Source organism: Calidris pugnax, unplaced genomic scaffold (genome assembly GCF_001431845.1).
Source record: "Calidris pugnax isolate Ruff unplaced genomic scaffold, ASM143184v1 scaffold41, whole genome shotgun sequence".
In the NCBI taxonomy this organism is placed as follows: Eukaryota; Metazoa; Chordata; class Aves; order Charadriiformes; family Scolopacidae; genus Calidris; species Calidris pugnax.
Window position 1 is genome coordinate 9588237 of NW_015094509.1, and position 25418 is coordinate 9613654.

General features: G+C 36.7%; 1 protein-coding gene across 1 annotated transcript in view; it reads right to left on the bottom strand.

The window, feature by feature from the left end:
* Window positions 1–25418, bottom strand: part of STK3 (serine/threonine kinase 3) — a 134080-nt gene that overhangs the window by 38212 nt on the left and 70450 nt on the right. The window contains exons 9-10 of the mRNA XM_014965572.1: window positions 16723–16915; window positions 9764–9939 (exon numbers count right to left, since the gene is read on the bottom strand). Of these exons, the coding sequence (XP_014821058.1) occupies window positions 9764–9939; window positions 16723–16915 (369 nt within the window). The remainder of the gene's footprint in view (window positions 1–9763; window positions 9940–16722; window positions 16916–25418) is intronic.

A 25418-nucleotide genomic window follows, 5' to 3' on the forward strand; every position in this document is an offset into this window, starting at 1 on the left:
TTTCTGAAACAGCTACTGTACCTTTAGAGCTTTCCTAGAGATCAATTTTGTCCTGATACATCTTATTTAGGTTAAGAAACTAATTCTCTTACTAGTATTCTTGCATCTGTACAGCTCTTACTGTCAATGCAAACATAAACATAAGCAATACCAAGATCTTTAAGTAGGAAATGTTAATTCTTCAGATACTTCTTTCCTAGAAACCAGGCATACTTGCCCTAAACTAGGAATACTGAGAGAAACAGTCTAAACTGTGAAATTTCTAACCCTAAACCTAAATGCAGTTTCACATTTAGGCACACAAATGGAAGTGGTTTCTTTATTAATCCAAACAGCTAAACTTAATATTGCCATCAGTAGGTGCTTTGCCACTGACTTCAGCAAGTATGAGATTAACCCTTCTATAGAGAGTTTGTCAATAGCTGCAATTTTATATATTGGCCTTGCATAGCTTTATTTTTAAATTGTTACATATAACACTATAAAATAGGTATAAAAACTTGGCAAATTAATTTTGTGGTTTTGTTGGGTTGCTCCACTGCCACCTCAACCCTTCCCTGGGTGATTTTCCATAGGGTTTTTTACCTTTTTAGGTACTGGTACTGTCCATGAGGCACACTTTTATCCAGACACAAATACAGCAGCAATGAATGAAAAAAAAATAAAGTCTCCAAACAGTTAGCTTACAGCTTTACACTGCTCACATCTCTACAAAAAGCCTCACCAAAAATGAAATGACTAGTGCATAGTGATGCTACAACCCCCAGTAAAAAAAATTACATGTGGGCTATAAGGCATCCATAGGCAGAGATCTAATGTAAAAGAATGTAAAAGAATGTAAAAGAATGACATTTGGATCATTTTAATGTATACATTTCACACATTACTACAATACAAGTACATGAGAAGAATAAGTGTATTCTTCTAGAAATACAGATTTTGCTTTCAAGTTTCATAGAAGTTCCCTTTTATCTCTAAGTTATGCAAGTTATAAATAAAATTTACATGTAAACCAAAATATTCTGGGCAATCCTCAGCTTTGGTAAATGTGTACTAAGTTAAATCTAATCAGTTATCTGAAGACAGTAATTCCAAATAACAAAGAACTCCAAGTATTATGAGCCCTCTGTTTGAAGTCAGTGCCTTAATGCAAAAGTCTCTTTCTTCAAATTCTACAAGTTATTTGCAAACAAAAACCGCACAGACTTTTTTCCATTCTTCATAAAGCTCAATAATATTAAATGTCAGCTATTTAACTTCCAGCATTTTATTTATGAAATATTGTTAACATCTATGTTTATTATATAGTCTACACGGTACTTACTGGATGCCGATCAAAGCATGAGGCACAGAAATCTAATACAAGCTTTTTGATTACTGAGAGTTACCCACACGGACACTGAACTAGTCCAAACATTTTTTTCTGTTAAATTGCTAGAATCCTATCTGACAAGTTCTCATGCTCCTATTTGAATCCAGCAAAAATAAAATAAAGTTTAAAAAAGTACTTTAAAAAAGGTAAGAAAAGCTAAACTGACAAAAACATCACATGTTCTTTACCAAACCACATAATGAGGAAATCCTCCTCAAAACTAAGGAGTTACAAAAATTAACTTAAAACAGTCTTGCAAAATTCCAATCGCCCACTCTCCTGAGGCAAGTTTTATTTTTACTTCTTTTCATTATCATTAATCATCATACCAAAGAATAGGAGAACAGATTTTATTTCATGTTGGTAAATTTGCATGATACTGTCATAGAGATGATTTCAAAGAATTCTGCTGAAACCCTGAAGTAGAACACGCACCCCTTGGTGCCAGCACTCAGTTTGGGGATCAGACATTACACACAAAGGTGTGGTACACTGTCTTGACATTAACAGTGAATCATGCAACATGGAAACTATTTGGATTAAATATCTCTCCCCCCCTCTTTTTTTTTTTTTTTTTTTGAGGGGAAAACAGAATAGAGACCTGAAACTGAATTGGTTTGATGGACAAAAAAGAATCGTCTAAAACTTGTCCAGCCAAAACTGTTTTTCCCAAGTATTTCAAAGCTCTTTCTGAGCTATACACATTACTTAGCTATTACACAATGATCTCAAAGAGGTATATTAGTACAGACAACTGGTTACTAAGGTAACAAGATGTTACTTTAAACCCGCAGCACTGCCCCGGCTCATCAGCTTCACTCATTTCTTTCCTTTGTTCTCCTTAAACTATGCACAAATTACAGACCTGCCGTATAACTCAATATACACACTAGAGCTACACTTCAGTCTCTCTGCTCAAGCTAATGAGGGGAGAAAAAAAGGGGAGGGAAGGGAGGGTTAGATGATGCAAGCATTTTAAACTCTTCAGAGCAAAGTAGTTTCACTCTTAACTCAATACTAAGAATTTGAAAGTTGGCTGAAAAATATGTTTTAAAGTGTCTTCTCACTAGAAACTATTTTGTAATTAAAAAACACATTGCACGTTGAAACTATTTGACATGATAAAATAAGACAGTAGGGATGCTTTAAACTTTTGGGAGAGAAACATGATTAAGTTTTATTGACCAAATCTTGGCTGAAATTTTCCAGAGGCAGGCTCATGTTTGGAAATAATAGTTGACTGCTAATTGTGAAAATTGTCAAGGTTACCCAAGGTCCAGCTCCTCCAAAATACCGACCCTCCTGATAAACAAATTAAGTATGTCACTATTTTTGAGAGCTTGAGCTTGTAAGACCTACGTGTTCTCAACATCGTTTATGATTACAAACATCAGCTGTCAGCAGTGGCTTAAAAAGCCATAGGAAATAAGGCCATTGGAAACATTTACAGGAGGAGGTCACCTACAACAATCCTCAGCTCCAAGCGGGATCAACTCCACCAAAACTATTCCTGACGTGTTTATCTCGCCAGGTCTTCAACACTCACAATTATTGTAACTTCTGCAATGCTTTGAGGCAATCTGCTGTCCCACTTTGTTATCCTATCAGGCATTCTTCTTACTTCAAATAAATTGCTGCAATTCAAGCCTGAGTTCTTGTCTTATCTGCAGAGTACATGTCAATGATAAGTAAAAATCTTTAGTTCTGTTTTCTACATGTAAGAATGCAAAAAGCTTTTTGGTGTAGAAAGGTGTTTTCTGTGCTCTTTTAGGATAGAAAATTCATATAATCTTTGTCAGACAGCACGATCCACCTTCCAAAACTGCAGAAGTACAGCACTGGCACTTTGAAATGAATGATTTGGTGATCACAGTAACAGCTTTAAAATAATCCTGCAATTTAAGATAAACAGAAAGGATTGATTCTGTTTACTGCCTAACCAATTTAGTTACATATAAGACCAAATTACTAGGCTTGATTTTCAATTATTTACTTCTGCACTAACAGGGGAAGAAATATATTCAAAGAGAAAGGATCTTATGTTCAATACCAGTTGGAGAAACACTCTGCTCAGGTGGTGCATTCCCCCACTCTCTGCAAGAAAAATAATTCTCCTTTTGTGGCCATAATATACAAGAAGACTTAGTTAAATCAGTGTTTGAGTTGCAGAAAAAAAAAAAAAAAATGTAATAGGTTGGTCTGTTCTCTTTGCCCAATGGAAAAAGAAAACCTCAACCAATTCTACCTTTTCAGTTTATGTGTCAGCAGGCTGGCACAACATCCCCTGCTGCCTGCCTGAGCAGCTACATGATCAGTCTAACAAACCACGGCCATGACCTCCAAACCATCCACAGTGGACTCCTAACATGAATCTCTCTCCCACTGAATTATCCCCACAACTTTCCTTTTTTCAAATAATCACTCAACACACAAGAAGCTTCTGTACCAACCACCTATTATAAAAGGTACAGAAAACCTCCACTGCTGAAGTTCACACTGTCCTCAAAAAACGAGCTAGATAAAGCATATTATATTAATTATATTCATTCCACAGTCTCTCCTCTGTTAGCTGTGTCTGAACTGAAATGAATGAAACTCTGCATGCAGACTGTCCACACCAATAGTACTTTTGTTTACCCCATATGCCTGCAGCCCATGCAAACCCAGAAACCTAAGTTTCACATTTGCTTAGTTAAGAAAACATTCTTTCTGTCAGCATCTGGAAATGCTTCATGATATTCAAGCAACTAATTAAAAACAAAGCAAAATGAATATATGCTAATATTTCATTTAAAATTTTCAAATTAATTAGAGGATAATCTGAAATGATTGAAAATAGATGAAATACATTCATTTCCATTAAATAGAAAGAAGACTGTAACAAACAAACTCATCTGCTGCTTGAATAAAATCAGAGAAAACCCAGCCAAGGTTTTGGACAAAATATATTTCCAATGAAGCTAACTCAGCCTAGCCTTACTACTGAAGTTTTAATTAAATTCTATATTGTCTTCAGTCATTTTATGGTATTTACTTTTTTAACAAAACAAATGTCACATTATACATGTATAAATGTTAACTAAAGTGCTCGCTATCTGCAATAATAATATTTCACAATGATTATACTCTAATGTATTTGTTCTGTTTGAAACCCAGGGAAATATTCTGCCTAGGGTAACAGATGGCTTTTTAAATTTTTGTTGCTATTCCAGAATCTTTAAGTCACCCAAAATGCATCTACTTAAACATGATACTGCAGTTATTGCAAAACATGATCTACATGTTCACTGTTTAATATTTAACAATCTGGATACCATTCCTGTTTGGAAATAATTCTACTAAAGACAGAAATCATTACCCTAGCATTGCTATAATAAATAGATTTGCCTTTTTACATTTTATCATCTCGTAATAAAAAATAAATGACTCATTTAAAATGAAATAATATATTCAATCAGTACAAATGAAGTTTAGCAACTCATTCTGAGCAACGTTAATTCACGGGTTATCATCAATTAGGTATCGCTTCACTGCAGTTCATGTAAATCCTTTGTTAACATTGTATCCCACACTAGCACATGTTACTAAGGGGCAGAAGGATTTATAGGGCAATTTTACATCTTAATGAGATGTAAAATTTCATGATACAGTAAAATCGCAAGTAGCAGGTTATTTAACAACATGCTCACATAGCACATCAATCTAGCAAGCTAAGATTTACCTGTTTTTCCCCACATGGCAAAAATTTTGAGCACTTTTGCTTATTAAAAGTTCACCTTCTTTGGTGAAAATTATCTTCTGTAATGCCCACAAAAATGTGATAAATGCTACATAAAATACCACAAAATCTTCAATCGTGAAAGACAAAAGAAATTTAGGGAAGCTGCTTCAACACTACCTTGCAGTTATACTGCTCGTTTAATACACAGCTCTCTGCAGCACGTACATATCTCACGGAAAACATTCCCCATGGAATGAACAAAGCTATCATAATAGTAACATGGTCATACAAATATGTATCTATAAAAAAACAACTGTCCTTAAAAGGACTGGTCACTTAGATGGTCAAAACAAACACCTCAGTTGCTCTCATTCGGCACCGGGATTCAAACTGCTGACTCGTGAGCTAAGATTAAAAGCCAGTCCATTAAACAGCTAAGCCTCATTACTAAAAGCTGCTTATACCATACATCATTAACATTTCTATGAATATCACACCCATACACTACATAGCTTTACTGCATTTTACTTATTCAAGGACGTTATGCCACTTCTCCTCAAAATGAGTAGTATCTTGTTGATTCAATTTACCGGCAGGATGGTTTGCTGTGCATAAAAGATCACTTAACCTCAAGTAAAACTGACAGAATTAGGGTTAAAAATATTGCTTTAATTTTTGCTATCTGCTGCATGCCCTTTAAAAATAATGGACACATGTAAAAGAATTGTCTATAGTCTGATAATACTAATTGAAAACAGAAACTCCACAATGAAACCCTGAACACAAAACATACACTAAAAGTTTAATATTAAAGCCGAAGTTTGAATAAACAGTAGTTTGGTTTTTGAAATATTTATATGCAATCAGAGCTTCAACACTTCCATTTCAAAGGCTGAAGTGGAAAAAATAAAACAAAACATCTACAAGTACTTCCCCAGAAACACATTTCCTTAAGATTCACTGATACAAAAGACCCATACTTCTGGTTGTCAGAATTTATCATGAGACAACCAAAAACAGACAACAAAATAATTAAAAACAAAGATCAAAAAAGCAACCTTATACAAATTCCTAGCCACAGAGAAGACAGCGTTCAAAAATGTAGTATAAAAGTCCCAAACAACTCCTATGCACAAAACCCAGCCCCTTAGTCCCGAAGCACACGTAACAGGGCAAATTTGGAATAACGTGATATTCAAGGTGTCTGTACAATACCAGATTTAAGTCTAGTTAAAAGTTATTTGCAATATACTGGATTCAATACAAGGTAAAACTTGAAGGTCTGCAGTGGCAATTTTTTCTCATCAACTCATGGAACATTAAGTCAATAACCACCACAGACTGATCACGGAGCTGAAGGCCCACAAGACCAACAGTCAGAGAGAGATCTCAAATTCCCATACAGCATTAATGAAAAAGAAATAAGATCAGCTTTTGAATTTTAGAACAGATGTACTTTAAAAGTGAAAAACAAAGCATAAATATGTACTTACAGAAGAAAAAACGCCGCTAAAATTACTTTCTTTAAATCTCAGATTGATGACCAAAGCATCTTATTTTCTTGGAAAAGCCCTCTATTTTCATTGGCAAGGAGCTTTTAAAGCATTTACGTCAGGACAGAAAACTATGCCCGCAGAAAAACTTTCAAACCAAAGCCAGTGGTAAGTTCATTTTGCATTATTTTATACATTCACTTATCTACCTTATGAGAAAAAATTCCTGTACCATTTATTTAGATTATCTAAAAACATCAGCAAGTGTGTAAGACTAACTGCTATATCTGCATTACATGTGTTTGTACGTTTAAACAAATAAAATAACTATGCATTGTTTTATCAAACAGAAAAATATACTAGAAATACAATAAAATATCACTGAGACGTAAAGCAAATAAATCATTCAGCCACAAGAATTAGCTCCCAGTTCCGCGAGTCTCAGCTTATATATAGAAATAAGAAAACTGATGAATTGCAGGGATTTATAAGGATTGTTTTTTCTTCTTTTTCCCTTCTCCCTCCCACCTCAATGGCATTTCCATTTCTTTAGTTTATGCTGTAACAGAAATATACACTAATAAACTTCTAAGTCTTTCCATTCAGTACACTTGAGCATCAGTTCTCAGCTGATGTCACTGTAAAGCACTTATTGGCTGCCAGCACCAGCATCCTATGTACGGCTTACAAGGGTATATGGGTAAATAAGAATAATCATTCAGCAAACAAGTTTGGTTACCTCCAAATTACAGAGCATCCCTCCTTTCTACATAGAACGCTGGAGTACTATTAGAGTATACTAGCATTAAGTTAGATTTTGATCATTTATATTTTAGTTCTAGTGTTTCAATCCCTTTAAATGAAATTATGATTGTCAGCATTTACTGTTAGGATCCCCTTCTAAATCCCATTAAGGCTAATCTCAAACAAAATAGAATGGAATTATTTAGTACAAAAAGTTTCCATTATTTATCCCTTTCATGAATCATTTAAAGACTTCATGTCAGCAACTGAAAACATTCAAGTTGATCTCACAAAGAGTAGACAATATATTATGCATGCTGCCCACTGATTTATCCTTTCAGAAAGTCTCTTGCAGGCCACTTACCAATACTGCCACTAGCTATCTAAAATATAAATAGAAGTGCTTCTAGAATATATAAATAAATAATAATCGCCTATAGTTAAAACCAGCAGGCTGATAAAACCAACACCCTCCACAACATGAACTGCTACCAGATGCTTCAGAGAAATGTATTCTTGAGAGAACTACTCTGAAGCAGTACATCCATTATTGAAGAGTCTTCCTAAAATCTTTCTTAGGCTGGCTTATCTATAGAACTATTTGGCTTTCATCAAACTTAAAACAAAATTCCACCCCAACAACTACATACATTTCCCATGCAAATAGCTATTCACTTTTCTTTAAATCCTATTTGGTCTTCAATCAGAACCGTTTGTAGCAACAAGCCTCACAATGCTGCCTTTTTAGGAAGTTTAGGACAAACTGCACATCCCATAACTTCCACGAGGCACTGGAACAGGCTGCTCATACAAGCTGTGGATGCCCCATCCCTGAAAGTGCTCAAGGTCAGGCTGGACAAGACTTTGAGCAACTACTGAAAGACGTCTCTGCCCATGGCAGGGAAGCTAGACTAAGTGGATGACCTTTAGAGGTCCCTTCCAACCCAAACCATCCTGTGATTCTGAAGTCTTGGACTTGCTGGTCTAAGACCACTAGCAAGGTTTGCTGACAACACAGAGTAGTTAGTTTCTGAAGATCCGAACTCCTAAGGTTTGGGTCTAGGAGAAATTCCTATTTCAAGAATGCTTGTACATACGAAGTTGCCATGTCAACAAGTTCCATAGCATTATCCACGTGCAAATTATTCATTAATAAGGACTTACAGAATCCAGATATTAACATTTGTAAGAAGAATAAATTTTGCCTGCATTTCTTAACAATGGAAAAGATAGGATGAATTTTAAATTGTTCTACAGGTAATTTTATTGCCACTGCAACAGCCCCACTTAAATAGAGGCCAGTTATCTTCCAGTGAATTGTGCAAGTAATTATTTTTTATTATCAGGATGTAATTATCAGGATGACAACTACTGCATTTTACTGTCCAAAAAAAAAAAAAGACCCAAAAAGCCTAAAAAAACCCCACCCAAACCAAAGTCCAACTAAAATCAAACCGCTCCAACAGCAACAGCTTGTACTGTGCTATTTAACTGGCTTTACTCCAGTAGCTTAAATTTAAGAGTCAGCTTTATGTAGAAATGCAATAAATGAAAACTGGGGAAAAAATCCCACACCTACAGCTGTCACCTAAAATTAAACACAACATTTTTCTTCAAATCCCAAGCGTTCTTTCCAAAAAGGTGCCGTGTGATCATATTTAGCTACTGCACTGCAGTTAAGAACATGTTTAATCTACAACAGATAAACTAAATTCTTTCATTCAAACATGTTAAAAAAAATTAACAAAGGTTAAAACCAGGTACATGTCTCAAAACAGTAATTATTTATTTCACTTTTAGAGTACATTTTGGTTTTGCTCCTGCTTTAATTTGCAACACAGGCCAAAAGAAATAAACTCCACATATTTTGGAGGGAGAAAAACCCCAGCCTAAAATAGACAGACTGGTGTTAGATAGAATAATTCTATGTAGAGAGATGTGCGCTATTGGAATAGTACCAAGAAGCTGGCTTGTGCAAAACAGTAGGTGATCTTAACCATCTCCAAGGAGATTGATTAAATGGCTCCAATCCAATTTAAAATGCTTATCATTTTACAGAGATACTCAGCAAACTTGACAACAATATTCCATGCCTGGAGCAATTTTTTTTTTAAAATAGAACTTGGTCAAATTTTGAAGTTGTTATAACACATACATTATAAATAACCACAAAACCTAAAAAATAAAAAAATAGTTATTGCAAAGAAGTATATTCATAGTGTCACGTACCACTCCTCATGAAAAAGGTCCTTTGCTAAGCAAACACACTTATTTCGACAACCAGGATAAGGCATTCAGATAGACAACTGGATGGTATTCTTGAAAGTTTACTTACTTTACTTGTACTAACATCGTTACAGAAAGGGACTAACTATGCTTGGCACATAAAAAATAAACAGCATGCAAGCACGTAAACAATAAAAATGTACTTACGAAATCAAAGTCTCCATCTTGAGGGACTTTCCAGTTATCAGGGAAAACATTTTTGGATATGTGGTAAGGTTCATGCATGTTCTGATTACAGTTTTCAGGGCTTTTATTCTTGGAATCTTGTTTATCAAAGTAGTCCATGAATGAAGGTCTTTGAACTTGCGGTGAAGTAGCATTTCCTTAGTTGAAAGAAAAAAGAAAAAAAAAAGTTAAAGCTATTTAAAAAAAAAAAATCAAAGACTTACTGCACTATAGAATAAACTCCATTTATTAATTTTCTTGGATTTTACAGAAACTAATACAGTCATCTGTATCTGCTGCAAGCCTCCATTTGTCCCGTGAGGATCTTTGGCATAAAAGCTCATCGCCGAAGAATGATATTTTTGTAGCAAGATACAATGTGGAGAAATGTTCAAGACATTTCAGAGTTGCACATACAAATAACATTAGAAGTTACTTCATGAGATATCTATTTGTTGTTATAGAGACTGAATAACACAAGGTGCTAAGCATCCCTTTGGGTGCTGAATGCCCCTACTTCAAGACCTGGTCCACAGGCACTTGTAGGAAAGCAGCAGAGTTCCATCAGTTTCACCAAAGATGCAATTTAAAAATTATGCAGAAAAAGAACTTGCAAAAAACAACTGCACAAACTGTGTCTAGACAATGCTTAAATTCAATGCCAATGAGGATTCTCAACAAATTATAGGACCACACTCTACAGATGGCTGCAAATCACCCTATCTCCATGGTGTGGAAGCCCTGGGGGATTTTTGTCATCATCTATGTGGCTGCAAAAGCTTTATGAAGCAGATTGAAATCAGCATGAACTCCCGTTCTATTGTCCTCTTCGTGAAACTAAATGTAAAAAAATTTATCTACAACCCTAAATGACTGAAATTTGTTTTCATCTGTGGGATTTCAGAGCAAGTTTGAAATTTATTTTTATTTGCGGGATTTCAAAACAAGTTCATTACTAAATAGAACAATACATAAAACATAAGAAATGCTTTAGTAATTCTACGTAACTGTCACCTCTGTGTAGCACTGACTCGTGAAATGTGTACTTGCTTGCAGTATAACACACTCTACATAGTGAAACATGAAGTACATTTCCATAAGTAAAATATGAAACGGGATGAGAAATATAACCAAACTAAAGCAAAAACAAAACAACCCAGACAGAACTATATTTTTTTAATTATAAGCATAATAAAATAATTAAGAATTTTTATTTGAACTACTTGCTTTAAAAAATTGAAAGGGGAACCACTGAAAATCTTTTGAACTTGTGTTTAACATGATCACAAGAACTTGCTGATCTTCACACCTAGCTTAAAATTTGGTTTTATTAATTCAGTACGTGGGTTTTTTTGTTCCCCTCTTTCACCTCTTATTTCGTCATCTCTTCCTGTGGTAAACTATTCCCTCTGACTCAAGATTTTTTTAATTCATTCTAATTTTGCTGCATGGCTAATAGCGGCCTATTTTTTTCATTAATGCTTATTTTTGTACTGCCATCTTTTATAGCTTATTGACTCATTCTTTTCTTTCTGCTGTTTCTACATCATTCTGTTCTAGTAAGATTTCTTTTGGCTTTTTGAAAGTGGTATTCTACTGTCTTATTTATGCTCTGGACTTGACTTTACTTGACTCCAGTTGCTTCTCTTCAGCTCCATGATGATACTTCCATTCAGTCTGCCATGTTTCCATACACACCTTCTCCTCCCAACATTTTTCATCCTGTGTTTCTCTCAGTTGTTGCCATATTTTCTAATATTCCTTTCTAATCCCATATCATAGTTATCTCTACTCACCATCTTTTAATTAATCACAACTACAACCAGACAAAAACATGCAGTGAACTAAACTCCAGGTTGAATTTAACAGACCACAGAGCAGACACCTCTTCTCCAGACCCTCCCAAGTTTGCCCCCACTGAACTCAAGATCACTTGAGAGGTTTCTGGATCTCTTGAGACTGGGACTGAGGAAGGGATGACAAGTAAGCAGCAGGGATGCCACAGAAATAAGTACTAAAGGGCAAAAATAACCTAAACTTTAGCAAAACAAAATTTAAAATACAGATCCATGAGAAGGTAGTGGTATGAAGGGGCTAGAATTAAAAACAGAACTACTATGCATTTTCTTATACAAACTTTTTATTACTTGCTGATCGCTGCCCAAAACCCCTGAAACTATTTGTACCAAGAAGACAGGACAGCACATTGCCAGCCTTTCACAACCAGTATTTCTCTTCTGTTGAGATGGTTGTACGTATGTTTCACCCTTGAGACATACTTATAAAACAAGACTACCAGTGTCTCTGTTAGAAACTCTGAGGTATCAAAATGTTGCTCCACTAGAGGTAAGATACTCTCCTTCCTCTCATGTAACAGAAAATACTGAATATTTTCCAAGCACTGCTCTTAAGTTTTAGAGAACTGCCACAGCCACTCCTTCAGCCATATCTTAAGCAGAAATTGTGACTGGATTTTATGAGTGGACAAGTTCTGTTGCAAATACGTGGCCTATTAGACAACCACCACAGAGAATTAGAGGTCAGTCTACTTAACTTCTGAATTGCAAGGAATCATTAGCAGAAACTAGATGACCAGTTCCTTGTGTCAGAGCAGCTTGGAGTCTACCAAAGGATTTATCCAAGAAATGACTGACTACAGAGAGCTGTGTAATGAAGTGGTTACCAAGTTTGCAGTTTTTACATCACAGCAACTTAAGCAGCCATATCTTCATGCAAATTCAGGCCTCGTTCAGTATTTTGCTTGTTTTATAATATATCTATTTATCAGAAATAATTGTAACTGACATTTAAATGGAAATTCCACATATTTTTCAGCCAGCTGAAGCCTTCACAGACTTTTTGAAGGACTATGAACTCAAGCTTAAAGGCATAAATGAACAACTTTACTACCCATCACAGGAGAGGGCTGGAGGACTGGGATAGGCCTGGAAACACCTATCATCTCTTTCTATATATACGGGAGTAAAATACAACTACATATGCGTATGCTTGATGCATATGGCATCAAACAAACTCTCTTAACAAAGGCACAGTAAAATTCTTGATGAAAACAACATCCATGAAATATCAACACCCATGTTACAGCACCACTGAAACCAGCCCATAATTAAGCTTCCTAGCTGAATTTGTATTGGACCTGGGCCATAGGTTGTTATAAAACACATATCAACAGCTTTTGCTTTCCAGTTGAAAAACCAGGTGTAGGACTTAGGCCTGAGAGTTATTCCTGAGCTACCCAAGCACCCAACTCCTATTACATGACTTACGGTATGGCACCATCTCTTACACTGGATGGACTCAAATCACTAAAAAATAATAAGTAAATAAAATCAACTCATGAATTCTCTTTTCAAAAATGTAGTTTCTGCAGCATGATGCATGTCTTACTGTAATCAAGGATCCCATAATACAATAACACAAGGAAGTTCAGTGAGTAAGTGCTGGAACCAAACCTTGTCACTTGCCAGCAGTTTGCTTGCTTTCCTTCACTGGAGTTGAAGGTCTCAAGACACTCACCTATGGAAGAGGAGGGAGGGGAAGCAAACCTGCCGTCCCAAACATTATACTCTTCTGCTTGATAATAAGGAAGAATTTTTAGGAATTATACAGACTAAACCTAATGTCTTATAGGGCAAAAAGTAATAAAACAAAAACGTGATCACTTTTCTACATTCTGTCATATGCCACTTCATTAGTTCACTGTCCTCTTCTTTTAATTTATTCATTACCAACCATGAACTATCTAGAAGCTTCAGTGAAGTCTGAAGCAACAGTTAGAAACCCAGACTAAGTCCAAATCGCAAGAAGAGGCAGCTTGTTTGTCAGCCCAAATTTGCCAGATGGCAAATATAAATTTAACAGGAAAAAAAAAAAAACCAAAAGCCAGGGTTAATGAAAAGGAGAAAGGGGAAGGAGAAAGGAAAACAACCAGAAGTGCTCTGGTGAACCAGAAAGCCCTAACACTAAGCCTTGCTGAAAAGCCACAAAGGAAATACTGGGAAGCTGGTCTGAAAACCAGTCTCTGAATTAAGGTATGGAAAAGCTTCTACATGAAAATAAGTACAACCCAAGCAGTTGAACAAAAGTAGTACTACCTTCTATCAATCCCACTCTTTCTTCCACTTCGCGTTACACCTCTTAAAGGCAGAAGGTCTGTCCTTCCATCTCTCTGTATTCTGCATTTTCTTCCCTCCTAGGTACGTACTGCCTAGCCTGCTCAGAGCACGCACAGGCATACTAAGCAAGAAGGCATAAATGTTGTTTATTGCTAGGCTGTATATTGTATGTTGGGGTAGGATGACAGACCTCTTTTTGTTCCAAATCCCAATTTTATCTGGGCACAATTCCCTATTTGTGAAAAAAAATATGGTTTCAGTTATTTTCTGTCATGGCTCCCAGAGGCCTCTAAGCATGGGCATTTATAAATAAAAACCTATTATTGTTTCTTATTTTGTCCTTGAGCAGGGAAACAAAAGGCAGAAGGAAACAAAACGTGAAACTAAACACAAGAGCAATTAAAGAAAAAAGAAGTTTGTCATAAATATTTTGTGTCTCTAGGAAGGAAATGAAATCCCTTTTCCCTAGCTAACTAAGTTTATTTCTGCAAGCTTCTTGCTTGCAATGTTCTATTATTCAGAAGTATCAAAGAGTACTTTTAAGCTACCTGTTGTGATTTATTATAATCAAACCACACAAACATCTAGAAAGCGTCCACCTTCCCTGTAAATGTACATTGGAAAAAACAACCAATCTCCAAAATCTTGTCTTTGTCAAGCACAAAGAAGCACAAAATCTGTATCTGCCTATCAGGGAGAGCAAGGATTTCTAAGTCCCTTCCCCGTGACATTTATTCAGGATACTTGCTATTGCTCCCATTTCAGCCAATAGCACATGTATCACAGAATCAGAGGAGGACCAGCTACAGGGGACAGGGTTTATATTTATTTTCAGCTGAGAGAGGTCCCATTCTTGAATTATTTCTAGTTTTTAACCAACGTGTTTAATGCAAAAAACAAGAAAGTTCAGCAATTAAGTGCTGGAACCAAACCTGTTGCTTGCCAGCTGAATGATGAAACCCTCACTTGCCATCAGGCTACCTCCAGTTTGCTGGCTTTCCTTCACTGGAATTACAGGTCTCAAGAACAGTTACTTATGGGGGGAGGGAGGGGAAGGAAACCTGCTGTCCCAAAGGTTATATATTCTTGTTTGAAAAAAAGAAAGAATGGGTTTAAGAATTATACTGACTAAATGCCAAGGTGTAAAAAGGTAATTCCTTTTCTATCTACAGATTGTTACTGGAATCAATTAAAAATGGAAAATAACAGTACCTTTTAAAAACAACATGGCAGACAAACAGGACATATATAAGAGATTGCAGTGTAAACCTAATGAAACTTTTTTTGATCTATTTGGCACACTAACAGGTTTTTCCTCTCAGCACATATAAAAACTAGACGGATAGTTACTAAGCCTAAAGTGATTTGAAAGGCCACACAGAACTCTACTTCATAATACTTCCACCCTAAGGATTACTTTATTATCACTTACTCCAAATTTGCCTGTAATACTTTTCTCTTTCTTTTTTTGCATCACTCATTTTTTCCTTAACTTGTTGAAACTGATGTCTTAGATCACTTATACTAACTCTGTTAGCCTCACAGCTTAATAGCCAAATACTCTGTTTCAGCACGAAAACAAATCAAAGCTTGTACTGAGTCTTTTCATAAGGTAAATCATCCTACTTAAACTAATCATTAATCAACAGGTGTTTGCTATCCTTTTGCTGAGAATACTAGAAAAAAAACCCACCACCCTAAAATAATAAAACAAATGGCAAAACAACTACCACCAAGAAAAAAAATTTTAAAAAAAGCCTCCCTCCTTCCAATTTGCCGTATATTAAACTGCAAAGAAAACATATTCCTGCTTTGCACTTCCAACTAATCTTGCACAAATTACAGCAGGTGTATACATGCAAATACAAATGCAACTTTATGTTTGCTATAAAGCATTCAACAAAGCTATTTATTTGGCACTGATTTCCACTCTTGGGACATGAGCTTTATTCATTACCTCTCCCCCAACACCCTGCCCCAAAAAACTGCCTGGAGTTAAACATTGCATTGTACTTCATGAAATTAGGCACCTACAGCCTGAGTAAGATTCATCTATTGATGCTGCCCAATCAAGCAGATAATTCTATTAAATTGAGCAGGCCTCATTATGCAGTAGTCTTCAGCCAAATAATGAGCACATCAACATGTAGCTACGTAAGTTAACTATTTAACAAACACCTATTTATGCATATTGCGCTGTAACTTATAATTTTATGCTTCAAAACATTTGTGATTTTTTTCCTTTTTGTTACGTACTCCCTCACGTGCTGCTGAAGTCAATTTGGACTTTTTACTTAGGGTAAACACTGCCTTAAATAAACTACATTCCAACATGTGCTCAAATAATAACATTCAGTTATAAAATAAAAATCTGCTAATTAATCATGAGTTACAACACAACTTTGTTGCAAGATGTGTACTGATTGCTGAACCCATGGAGAGTCATGTCGAGTTCCCAGGACCACTGACACTGAAGCAGCAGCTTCTCACGTAATCACACCACTTGAGTTTAGCTCCAAGGAACTTGTCTGAACGTATGTGAGACGAGGCAAAAAAGCAAGAGACAAGCAGTAGAAGGCAGAATTCACAGGAGGCTCATTTTCGGGCAAAGCACCAAAAACAGGCTTCTGCTTTGAATCTCCCACTATAGTCATCTTTTTATCCACAAAGTAAAGAGAGCACTTAGAGACACAAGTACCTCTCACCACAGAACTTGACACTAAAAAGCCACTGATGATACAAAGTTCTCATGCAGTATGAGAAAACATATTACATCATTAGAAGAAAGGTAAATTAACAACATACTTTTCATGGTCCCATCTTCCTCTTCGTCGTCATCGCTGTTTATTACCATGGTCCCCAAGTCCGATTCTAACATAGTGCTGTTGTGTTCTATCATTGTCTGAGCACCTTCACTCATCGTACTTGTGGCCCTCATGGTACCAGCGCTCTCTGAACTGGTCTTCACCATGGTGTGAGAGTCCAGCTCATCTTCATCCTATGAAGAAACATTTGTCAGAATGCAGCAGATCATTTACCAAAAAAAAACGAAGTTAAGAAAACAAAGTTATTGATTAGTTTTACATCTTCAGGTGACCTAAGTGTACTTCTAGAATTCCAGGTTTAAAACTTCAAAAGAAATTACAAAATAAAAAATGATCCAAATTAAGGAAGAATAAAAACTTTCTTCTTTCACACAGATGTACAGCAAGACAGATATACCAGAAACATGTCACACACACACACTTTGCATCAGCAGCCAGCTTTGAGTAGCTCAGTGATTTTCGTGACCCATTATATTTTTATTCCAGTGCTTGGTGACCCCATTATTATTTCAGTGTTTGGTGGAACACTGGCACAGGTTGTCCAGAGAGGTGGTAGATGCCCCATCCCTGGAAACATTCAAGGTCAGGCTAGAACAGGCCTACAGGAAAGATGGAGAGGGACTCTTTACCAGGGAGTGTAGCAATAAGATGAGGTGTAACGGTGGTGAGACACTGGACACACGTCCAACTCTAACCATTCTATGATTACACACACGATATCACAGCATATCAGGAATAATGTGATGGACTGTGCACATTTTCTGTATAAGTAAAATCTATTACCCAGGGAGAAAAAAACAGAACAAAACAAAAACCCCACCAAAAAAACACCCCAACCAAACAAAACCTCACCAAAAATAAAATTTAAAAAACTCACCCAAGCCCCAAAACTCTATCAGGTCTGGCACTTTCTACTTCTTACTGAACCCTTTTCTTTCCTTTCCTGTTATTCCCTGACACAGCAGCAGAGAATTGCCTCTAGTATAGACGTAAGTGCATGAGCCAGTTACACTGCCTGAGTGCCTGCTTCTCTAACTGTTGGTCTAAGCAGATACAGAGAACTCTAGTTAGCAGCGATACCAATACACCAGCTCCTGATAATTATTTATTACATCTCAACTAAGAGACAAAAAACCATCTAATTTAGATTCAGAAAGTCTGGCTAACAGCGTAATGTACTGAAATCAGAACACAGATCTAAATCTGTGATTAAAATTTCAAATGTCAAAAGCCTCATTCTTTACCAGTTTATAATTTGTAAAAATATTAACATTTTTCATTTGCGTTCTTCCTGGGCTTTCTAGTTGCACTCTAAAACACTATATTTAACACCCTCCCTTAAAAAACCTATAATATTCCCAAAGATACAGATAGTTTGCAGCTACAGCACTAGAGGACTGTGCTAGTAAATAAATGAGAATATTTTAGTACTGCTCCTCCTGGTGGCAACTTTAATTTTCTTCCCACACAACATTCACTAACCCCAGTGGTTTTCACAAGTTACATTTTTCCCTTTCTAACGAGGGCACTCAGAAAGTAAAGTCCAACAGTGTCTTTTTGCATTGCATTTTAAAAGTGCCAGAACAATTAAGTTATTTCCAAGTGCTTCCCTCAGTACTGCAATACAATGCAAAACTGACTCACAATATACTGCTGTTTCTCCTATTAAGTGCTACAGATGGGGTGTGTCTAACAGGCAGGCAAATCTCTGAGCACAGTAACACTTTAAATACAGATTTGTTGACTAATATTAATATCCACTTGCAGTGCCTATGGTCCTAAACTTAATAAAACTGAAATCAGAGATAAAACAAATATTTCCTGAGACTTAAAAGTTTTATTTTAAAAGTTAGTGAAAACAAGTGATGGCTAATAATAAAAGCAAATATGAATCATGGAATTGTCAGAGTTGGAAGGGACCTTCTAGAGATCATCTAGTCCAACTCCCCTGCCAAAGCAGGGTTGCCCAGAGCACATCACTCAGGACGGCATCCAGGCGGGGCTTGAAAATCTCCAGAAAAGGGGACTCCATGACCTCCCTGGGCAGCCTCTTCCAGGGCTCTGGCACTCTCACCAGAAAGAAGTTCTTCCTCTTATTTGAGTGGAACTTCCCATGTTCAGGCTTGTGCCTGTTGCCCCTCGTCCTGGCACTGGAAACCACTGAAAAGAGTCTGGCTCCATCCTCCCTCAAACCACCCTTTAGGTACTTGTAAGTGTTAATAAGGTCTCCCCTCAGCCTTCTCTTCTCCAGGCTAAAGAGTCCCAGCTCTCTCAGCCTTTCCTCACAAGGGAGATGCTCCAATCCCTTAATCACCTTAGTTGTCCTATGTTGGACTCTCTCCAGTAGTTCCCTGTCTCTCTTGAACTGGGGAGCCCAGAACTGGATGCAGTATTCCAGTTGTGGCCTCACCAGTGCAGAGTAGAGGGGAAGAATTAACTCCCTCGACCTACCATTTTCATATCTTCAGATTCATTAAAAACACTGATATTTTATTTATGCAGTGAAATCAAGCATCTGGATTTGCTCCAAAGAACAGCACTTCATTTCCAGCCTGAGAGTGCCAAAAGTCTTTACCTTACTCTTGTTTCTCAGCAAAGAGAAGAGTTATCTTCTATTACCTAGAAGACTAAGGATCACAGAAGTCCACCTCGGTACTAACAGAACAGTTGCCCCAGAAAGGGAAGTACACAGCAGTTTTGATCAATATTGTTTTGCCTTGATCACAAATGATGTACTGACAGAGAGAGAGCAATACAAATTTTTTTTTTAGCAGCATGTGCATGCCCCAAAATAATAAATTTTTCATTACAGTATTTCTCACAAATATGAGATTTAGCTAATACAGCAGTAGACTACACTGGATCTGAAAAAGTAACTTTATAAAAATATCCAGTGAATCCAAGTTACGTATGTGCACATTTACAGAAGAGATCTAAGTGATTCCTTCGTACAAATTCTGATGCTTTAGAGTTTGTAAATACCAATGCAGAACTTCAGATCTGTTGTTAAAAATGGTAAACTCACTGATTAAATAAAAACAAACACAATCTCAATTTTAACCAGGAAAAAAATATAAAGTATTAAAGCTGAAGTGTCATATTCTCATACTGTTTACGAAGACAGATCCAGTAATCAAGCAATAAAGGCCAGCTAACTCTGGAATTAAACTGTCTGACGTTTTCTTGTGTAGAAGTAATAAGCACCAAACTTACATTTGACAGGGTTTTCTGATCCACCACCAGTAACAGGAACAGAAAGAGCGCACGAGCAAGAGTACTAATATCTCTTGCAATGTCACAGAAAATACAATAAACTACAGAAGCTCTGAACGACATTAGAGCGTAAAGTAAGTACAAGCAAAGCATTGCCAATACCCTGCAACCCTACAGGACTACCTGCTTCAATCTCCTTATTTATTAAAATAAGTTAGAAGATTAACAAAACCAACCCTTAAAGCATGGAAATCATAGAGACTTGATTATCAGGACAGTCAATTCACGGAATCATGGAATTGTCAGAGTTGGAAGGGACCTTCTAGAGATAATCTAGTCCAACTCCCCTGCCAAAGCAGGGTTGCCCAGAGCACATCACTCAGGACGGCATCCAGGCGGGGCTTGAAAATCTCCAGAAAAGGGGATTCCACAACCTCCCTGGGCAGCCTGTCCCAGGGCTCTGCCACCCTCACCAGAAAGAAGTTCCTCATATTTGAATGGAACTTCCCATGTTCCAGCTTGTGCCCGTTGCCCCTCGTCCTGGCACTGGAAACCACTGAAAAGAGTCCGGCTCCATCCTCCCTCAACCCACCCTTTAGATACTTGAAAGTGTTAATAAGGTCTCCCCTCAGCCTTCTCTTCTCCAGGCTAAAGAGCCCCAGTTCTCTCAGCCTTTCCTCATCAGGGAGATGCTCCAATCCCTTAATCACCTTAGTTGTCCTATGTTGGACTCTCTCCAGTAGTTCCCTGTCTCTCTTGAACTGGGGAGCCCAGAACTGGACGCAGTATTGCAGTTGTGGCCTCACCAGTGCAGGGTAGAGGGGAAGAATTACCTCCCTCGACCTGCTGGTAACACTCTTCCCTACGCAGCCCAGGATCCCATTGGCCTCTCGTCGACAAGGGCACATTGCTGGCTCATGGATAGTTTACTATCCAACAGGACCCCCAGACCCTTCTCTTCAGAAGTGCTTTCCAGCAGGTCCAGCCTTCAAAGAGACTTCAGTGTAAACAACACACAGGACTTAACACCACGCTTCTAACATAGAAGATTTCTGCACATCACAAGAAGTTCTCTCAGAAAAGATGCCCTCACACATCATACCTGAGTCTACACCATGATAGAAGTGAACTGGACAAGGTGATAAAGATCAATGGATTTTTTGGTTGCATTTTTAACATTCATGGGAAAAAATAAAGGGATGAAGACTGATAAAGAAAAAGCTAAACAAGACAAGCAAATACAGCAGCTTGCATTTAAAAGCTCTGTTTTGTGCATGTAAAAAGAACACTAGAGGGCACCAGAGACAGCTAACTAGACTGCAGTGCATTAAAGGAAGATTTACATGCTGGCAAAATTTAGTATCCTGTAAAATAATTTCATTTACTATTAACACCTCATCATCACCTTTGAAAAACGTGGCTGTAGTCACAGCTATCTTTTTGTAAAAGCACTGCAGTAGCTACATAAACACATAATAGTTTGGTCAAGAACAAGGATTTTGTAAAAGTTCCTAAAACGTACAAGGCCCAACAACAACCCAAGTATATGCTTAAGGCTGAGCACACATTTAAGCTTAGACCCATCAGCAAAACTGGTAAAGACTTAACTCAAATCCCATCAAATTCACTCGACATATGTCACAAAACAGCGTTTAAGCTGGTTTTCTACCTCCTTCTAATTGATACACCTAGTAACAACTTGTTGCTCATAATTACCTCCCTATGTTTACTCTTCCTATAATTGGTTTCTGGCTCTAAATTGCTGTGGATTTTAACAATATGCTCTTAAAAAGCTGTTTATGCCCCTTGGGTAGCTATATTTCACTCGACAAAGTCATCTTTACATATTTCTAACTAACTTTACTTTCTAACACATGAAAGTAAAAACAGAAGCCTTGTATATCAGATTTAAAATACAGAATAACACAATGACCGCTAGTTCGTTTAAAATAACCACATAAATATCGTAAAAATATAAAGGAGTAATTATAGCAATTATTTCTTAAGGTCTCAAAAGACAGACACCAACTTCTCATAATTAATACATGATTAACCAAAGAAACTTTTGTATGAATGAATAAGTAAGCCTACATATAGGAATAATTGATTATTGGTGGTTGGCTAAGTTGTTGATAGTTGTCAATCACTAAGTGTCCAAGAAAATAAAAAATGGAGGACTGAAGTAGTAATTTTTTGTTTGAATACTCTAAAATAATTAAACATTCCTCACATAATAGGAACATTAAAATGTAAAAGAAAACATATAGGAAGAGCTGCTTGTTAGCTCATTCCTTTAAAGATCCACAGAAATAAATATTTAGACGTGTTTCCTGCGAGCTGCCAGGCAACGAGTTACTTTACATTCCCATAATACAGCTGCCCAGCCTCAGCATCCAATTCACATCACCCTTCAAAAAACCCACAAGAGAAGAGATTGCTCATGTTTAGTAATGCCTAAACTAACATTTAAACTTTGATATTGGTATTAACCTTCTGCAGAATACACCACTTGCAATTTTTGCTTAATTAAAAAAATCTGTACAATTCTCAGCACCTATCAAAGCACGTCAGTTTGTCAGAAGGCATTCTCATCATCACCCGAGCAGCTCTCACAACAGGCATAAAACCAGTTCAGAGCACACTATTTTAATGATATTATATCTCTCCAGAAGGATACAGACATGAAGACTGTATTCAACCTGGTCGTTTATTTATAGCTGTATAATATGAAGGTTTTAACAGCAATAAATATTTACATTACAACCGACAACTTCCTATGCTATGAAATGTTCACAGAAAGAGGTAAAAGAATCAATTTTAGGGATGTGACTCTTCCTCTTTTGAAGGAAAACCACCTGAATTGATCCTGAAAATTAAGCACATAATTGTGAAATCTTTGCATCTGATTAATTCTCTAAAACCATCCACTCTTCTTCATTTTACTTTTAGTTATGCAAGTCAATTATAACCTGAGTGCCCATTGCAATACACATATGGCTTTAAAAGGGAATTAAAGCTGTAACAAGCCTTATTCAAATGTAACTGTCAGGGTTAAACCTGGTTTCCTAATAAAAGGAACATCGTAGTCAGAACATTCTACAGCTTTCTTCTGGATAGGTCCCAACACTGGCACCAGTGAGTAATGGGCACGACTGCTCACGCTTTACATAGGAAATTCTTGGGGGTTCAGAAGAATAAATTCACAACCCCAACAGGTTAACTGAAACCATTCTTTTTCAAAAGTGTAGGGACTCAATTCACTGCCCATGAGAGACAGATTCTACTTAACACTAACATCCTTATTTGCTCTTGCTTTCAGGTGTTATTAAACCTGCATTTGGCTGTTCCTTTGCATGTCTCCAGTGAATATCATTGGGAAAAATCCACTTCTAAGTTATTATTTTCCAAAATTTATGTGCCAGGGGGCTATTTCTTTCCAACCGAACAGTGTCTCTAATTTCATACACAATCTGTAAGCACTTCCAGATATTAAAATATGAAGAAATATACGCATGACTCGCTGTCCCTGCTACTATACAGGGTAACACAGAGACTGTCATTATCTCCTTCTAGAATTGCTGCCATCACTGCGTGTTGGCTTATCAAAACCTGTATTATCATTTGAACTGTAAGTTTGTGTAGTCGTGCAAACTACACACAAGCAGCCCTATATTTCTTCAGGGCTCTGTGAAGACTGGTACATAAGGAGGAGGAATGTGAAATGGTTATTTATCTTTATAATTGAATTCTGGACTGCTAACTTCATCCACTGCAGTATACCAAACTGGCCCTCATATTATCTGTTTTCCCTTTCCAGAAGGGGAAGAATAAACACTCAGAAGTGTAAAAAAGAATTGGTTTATTGTTTTTCTGGCAGTTCCCCAAAACAAGTTCCACATAAAATGAAAGCCATCATCTTTGATCTTGTTTTGAAATCAAGCAGTATTTCAAATTGAAGTGAGGGGGGTGTTGTTATTTGTTTAAATGACAACAACAAATGTTCCGATGCTTTAATTTTATTCTTCTGGTTTTTATCCTGGTTTCCTTTAAAAACTTGTGGGCCCATTGATCAACCTCTGCCTAGTCCACTGCAAAAACTAAAATCTGTGCTGTCCAGAATTTCACTTAATTCAGGCCTGAATCACACCTACACGTTGCTCAGGAGTCTTCCAGCATGTAGTACATGAACAACATGAATTTAGGAAACATGGTACAGAAAACTGCTCTGATTAAATAATAATAATAAAAAAAAGAAGTAACAGTTTATCCTGCTGTTTCCTGGATTGGCTGGTTTTGTGCTTTGTGCTTTTGGCTGTGATCAAAATCTTTAGTGACTGCAACTGAACAAGATGCTGGTGTCATCTCTCAAATGAATCTGGAATTTCTTACAACAACGTCCTGCATTGAAATTCAGTTGCAAAACATGGGAAGTCTGTATTACAACCAAACTATTATTAAAACCAGTTCAGAACAAGATTAGTTCTGCATTGTGACAACACGAAAGCTATTCATAGGTCACTACCAAACATGGAGTTTTGACAAACGGTATTTGTCAACAAGAAAATCCCTCCCCCTCACCTCACCATCACTATTCTTCTTTTCACACACTTGTACCCTCATTTTTTTCTACCAAAGCTAAGTATTTCCAAACTTTTTTCACTCAAGGTTTACCAAACAATACAAAATTATTAAAGGCATACATTTAACAATATCAAAAGTCAGATTTACTACCAAATATCACATTAACAGCTTTAACAAAAATTAAAAATTTCATCCTAATTAAAAACCTTATCACAGATTATTTTTTAGAATTTTAAAACCATATGAAAACTTTGGGAATTGAAACACCTCAAGAGCATAAAGGAACATAAACAAAAATCTTTTTAAAACTGGAACAAAAACCCCTTTTTACTTAATCTAATGGCAAACTTTTTCAAAAGTTCAACTATTCAATATAAGTGTTACAGCAAAAATACCTGGACATCCTCTTGTCCACTACAAGATATTTTTGCAGTAGTAAATACATGGTGGCTCATAGTCTTCCTTCAATAAAGCTGATGGAGCTAAAGGGAAAAAAGGCACAAAACCTCTCCGGAATAATCTCCAGGAATAATGAAATTATTCATGATCAGGATAAAAAACACAAAATTATCATACTGGTAAGCGCCACTTCCCACTTTGCCAGAAGCACCAGCTAGTACTTCCCTTTTGTTTGCTCCACTTACAAGTAGTGTATCTTCTTCTTATCTCTGCAAATGGTCTTTCTCTAGATTTGGAACTTCCCTCAAACTCCAAGAGATCTATTCCTTCCCCCTACTGAAGTTTACAAGAATGACACAAACTGTTTTTAAAAATACCGATTTTCTCTGCCATGAGCAAAGCTGGCTTTTGCTGAAGAACGACAGTTAAACTCTCAATCACCTTACAATGATATTACAAACAAATCCTCTGAATTATTGTTGC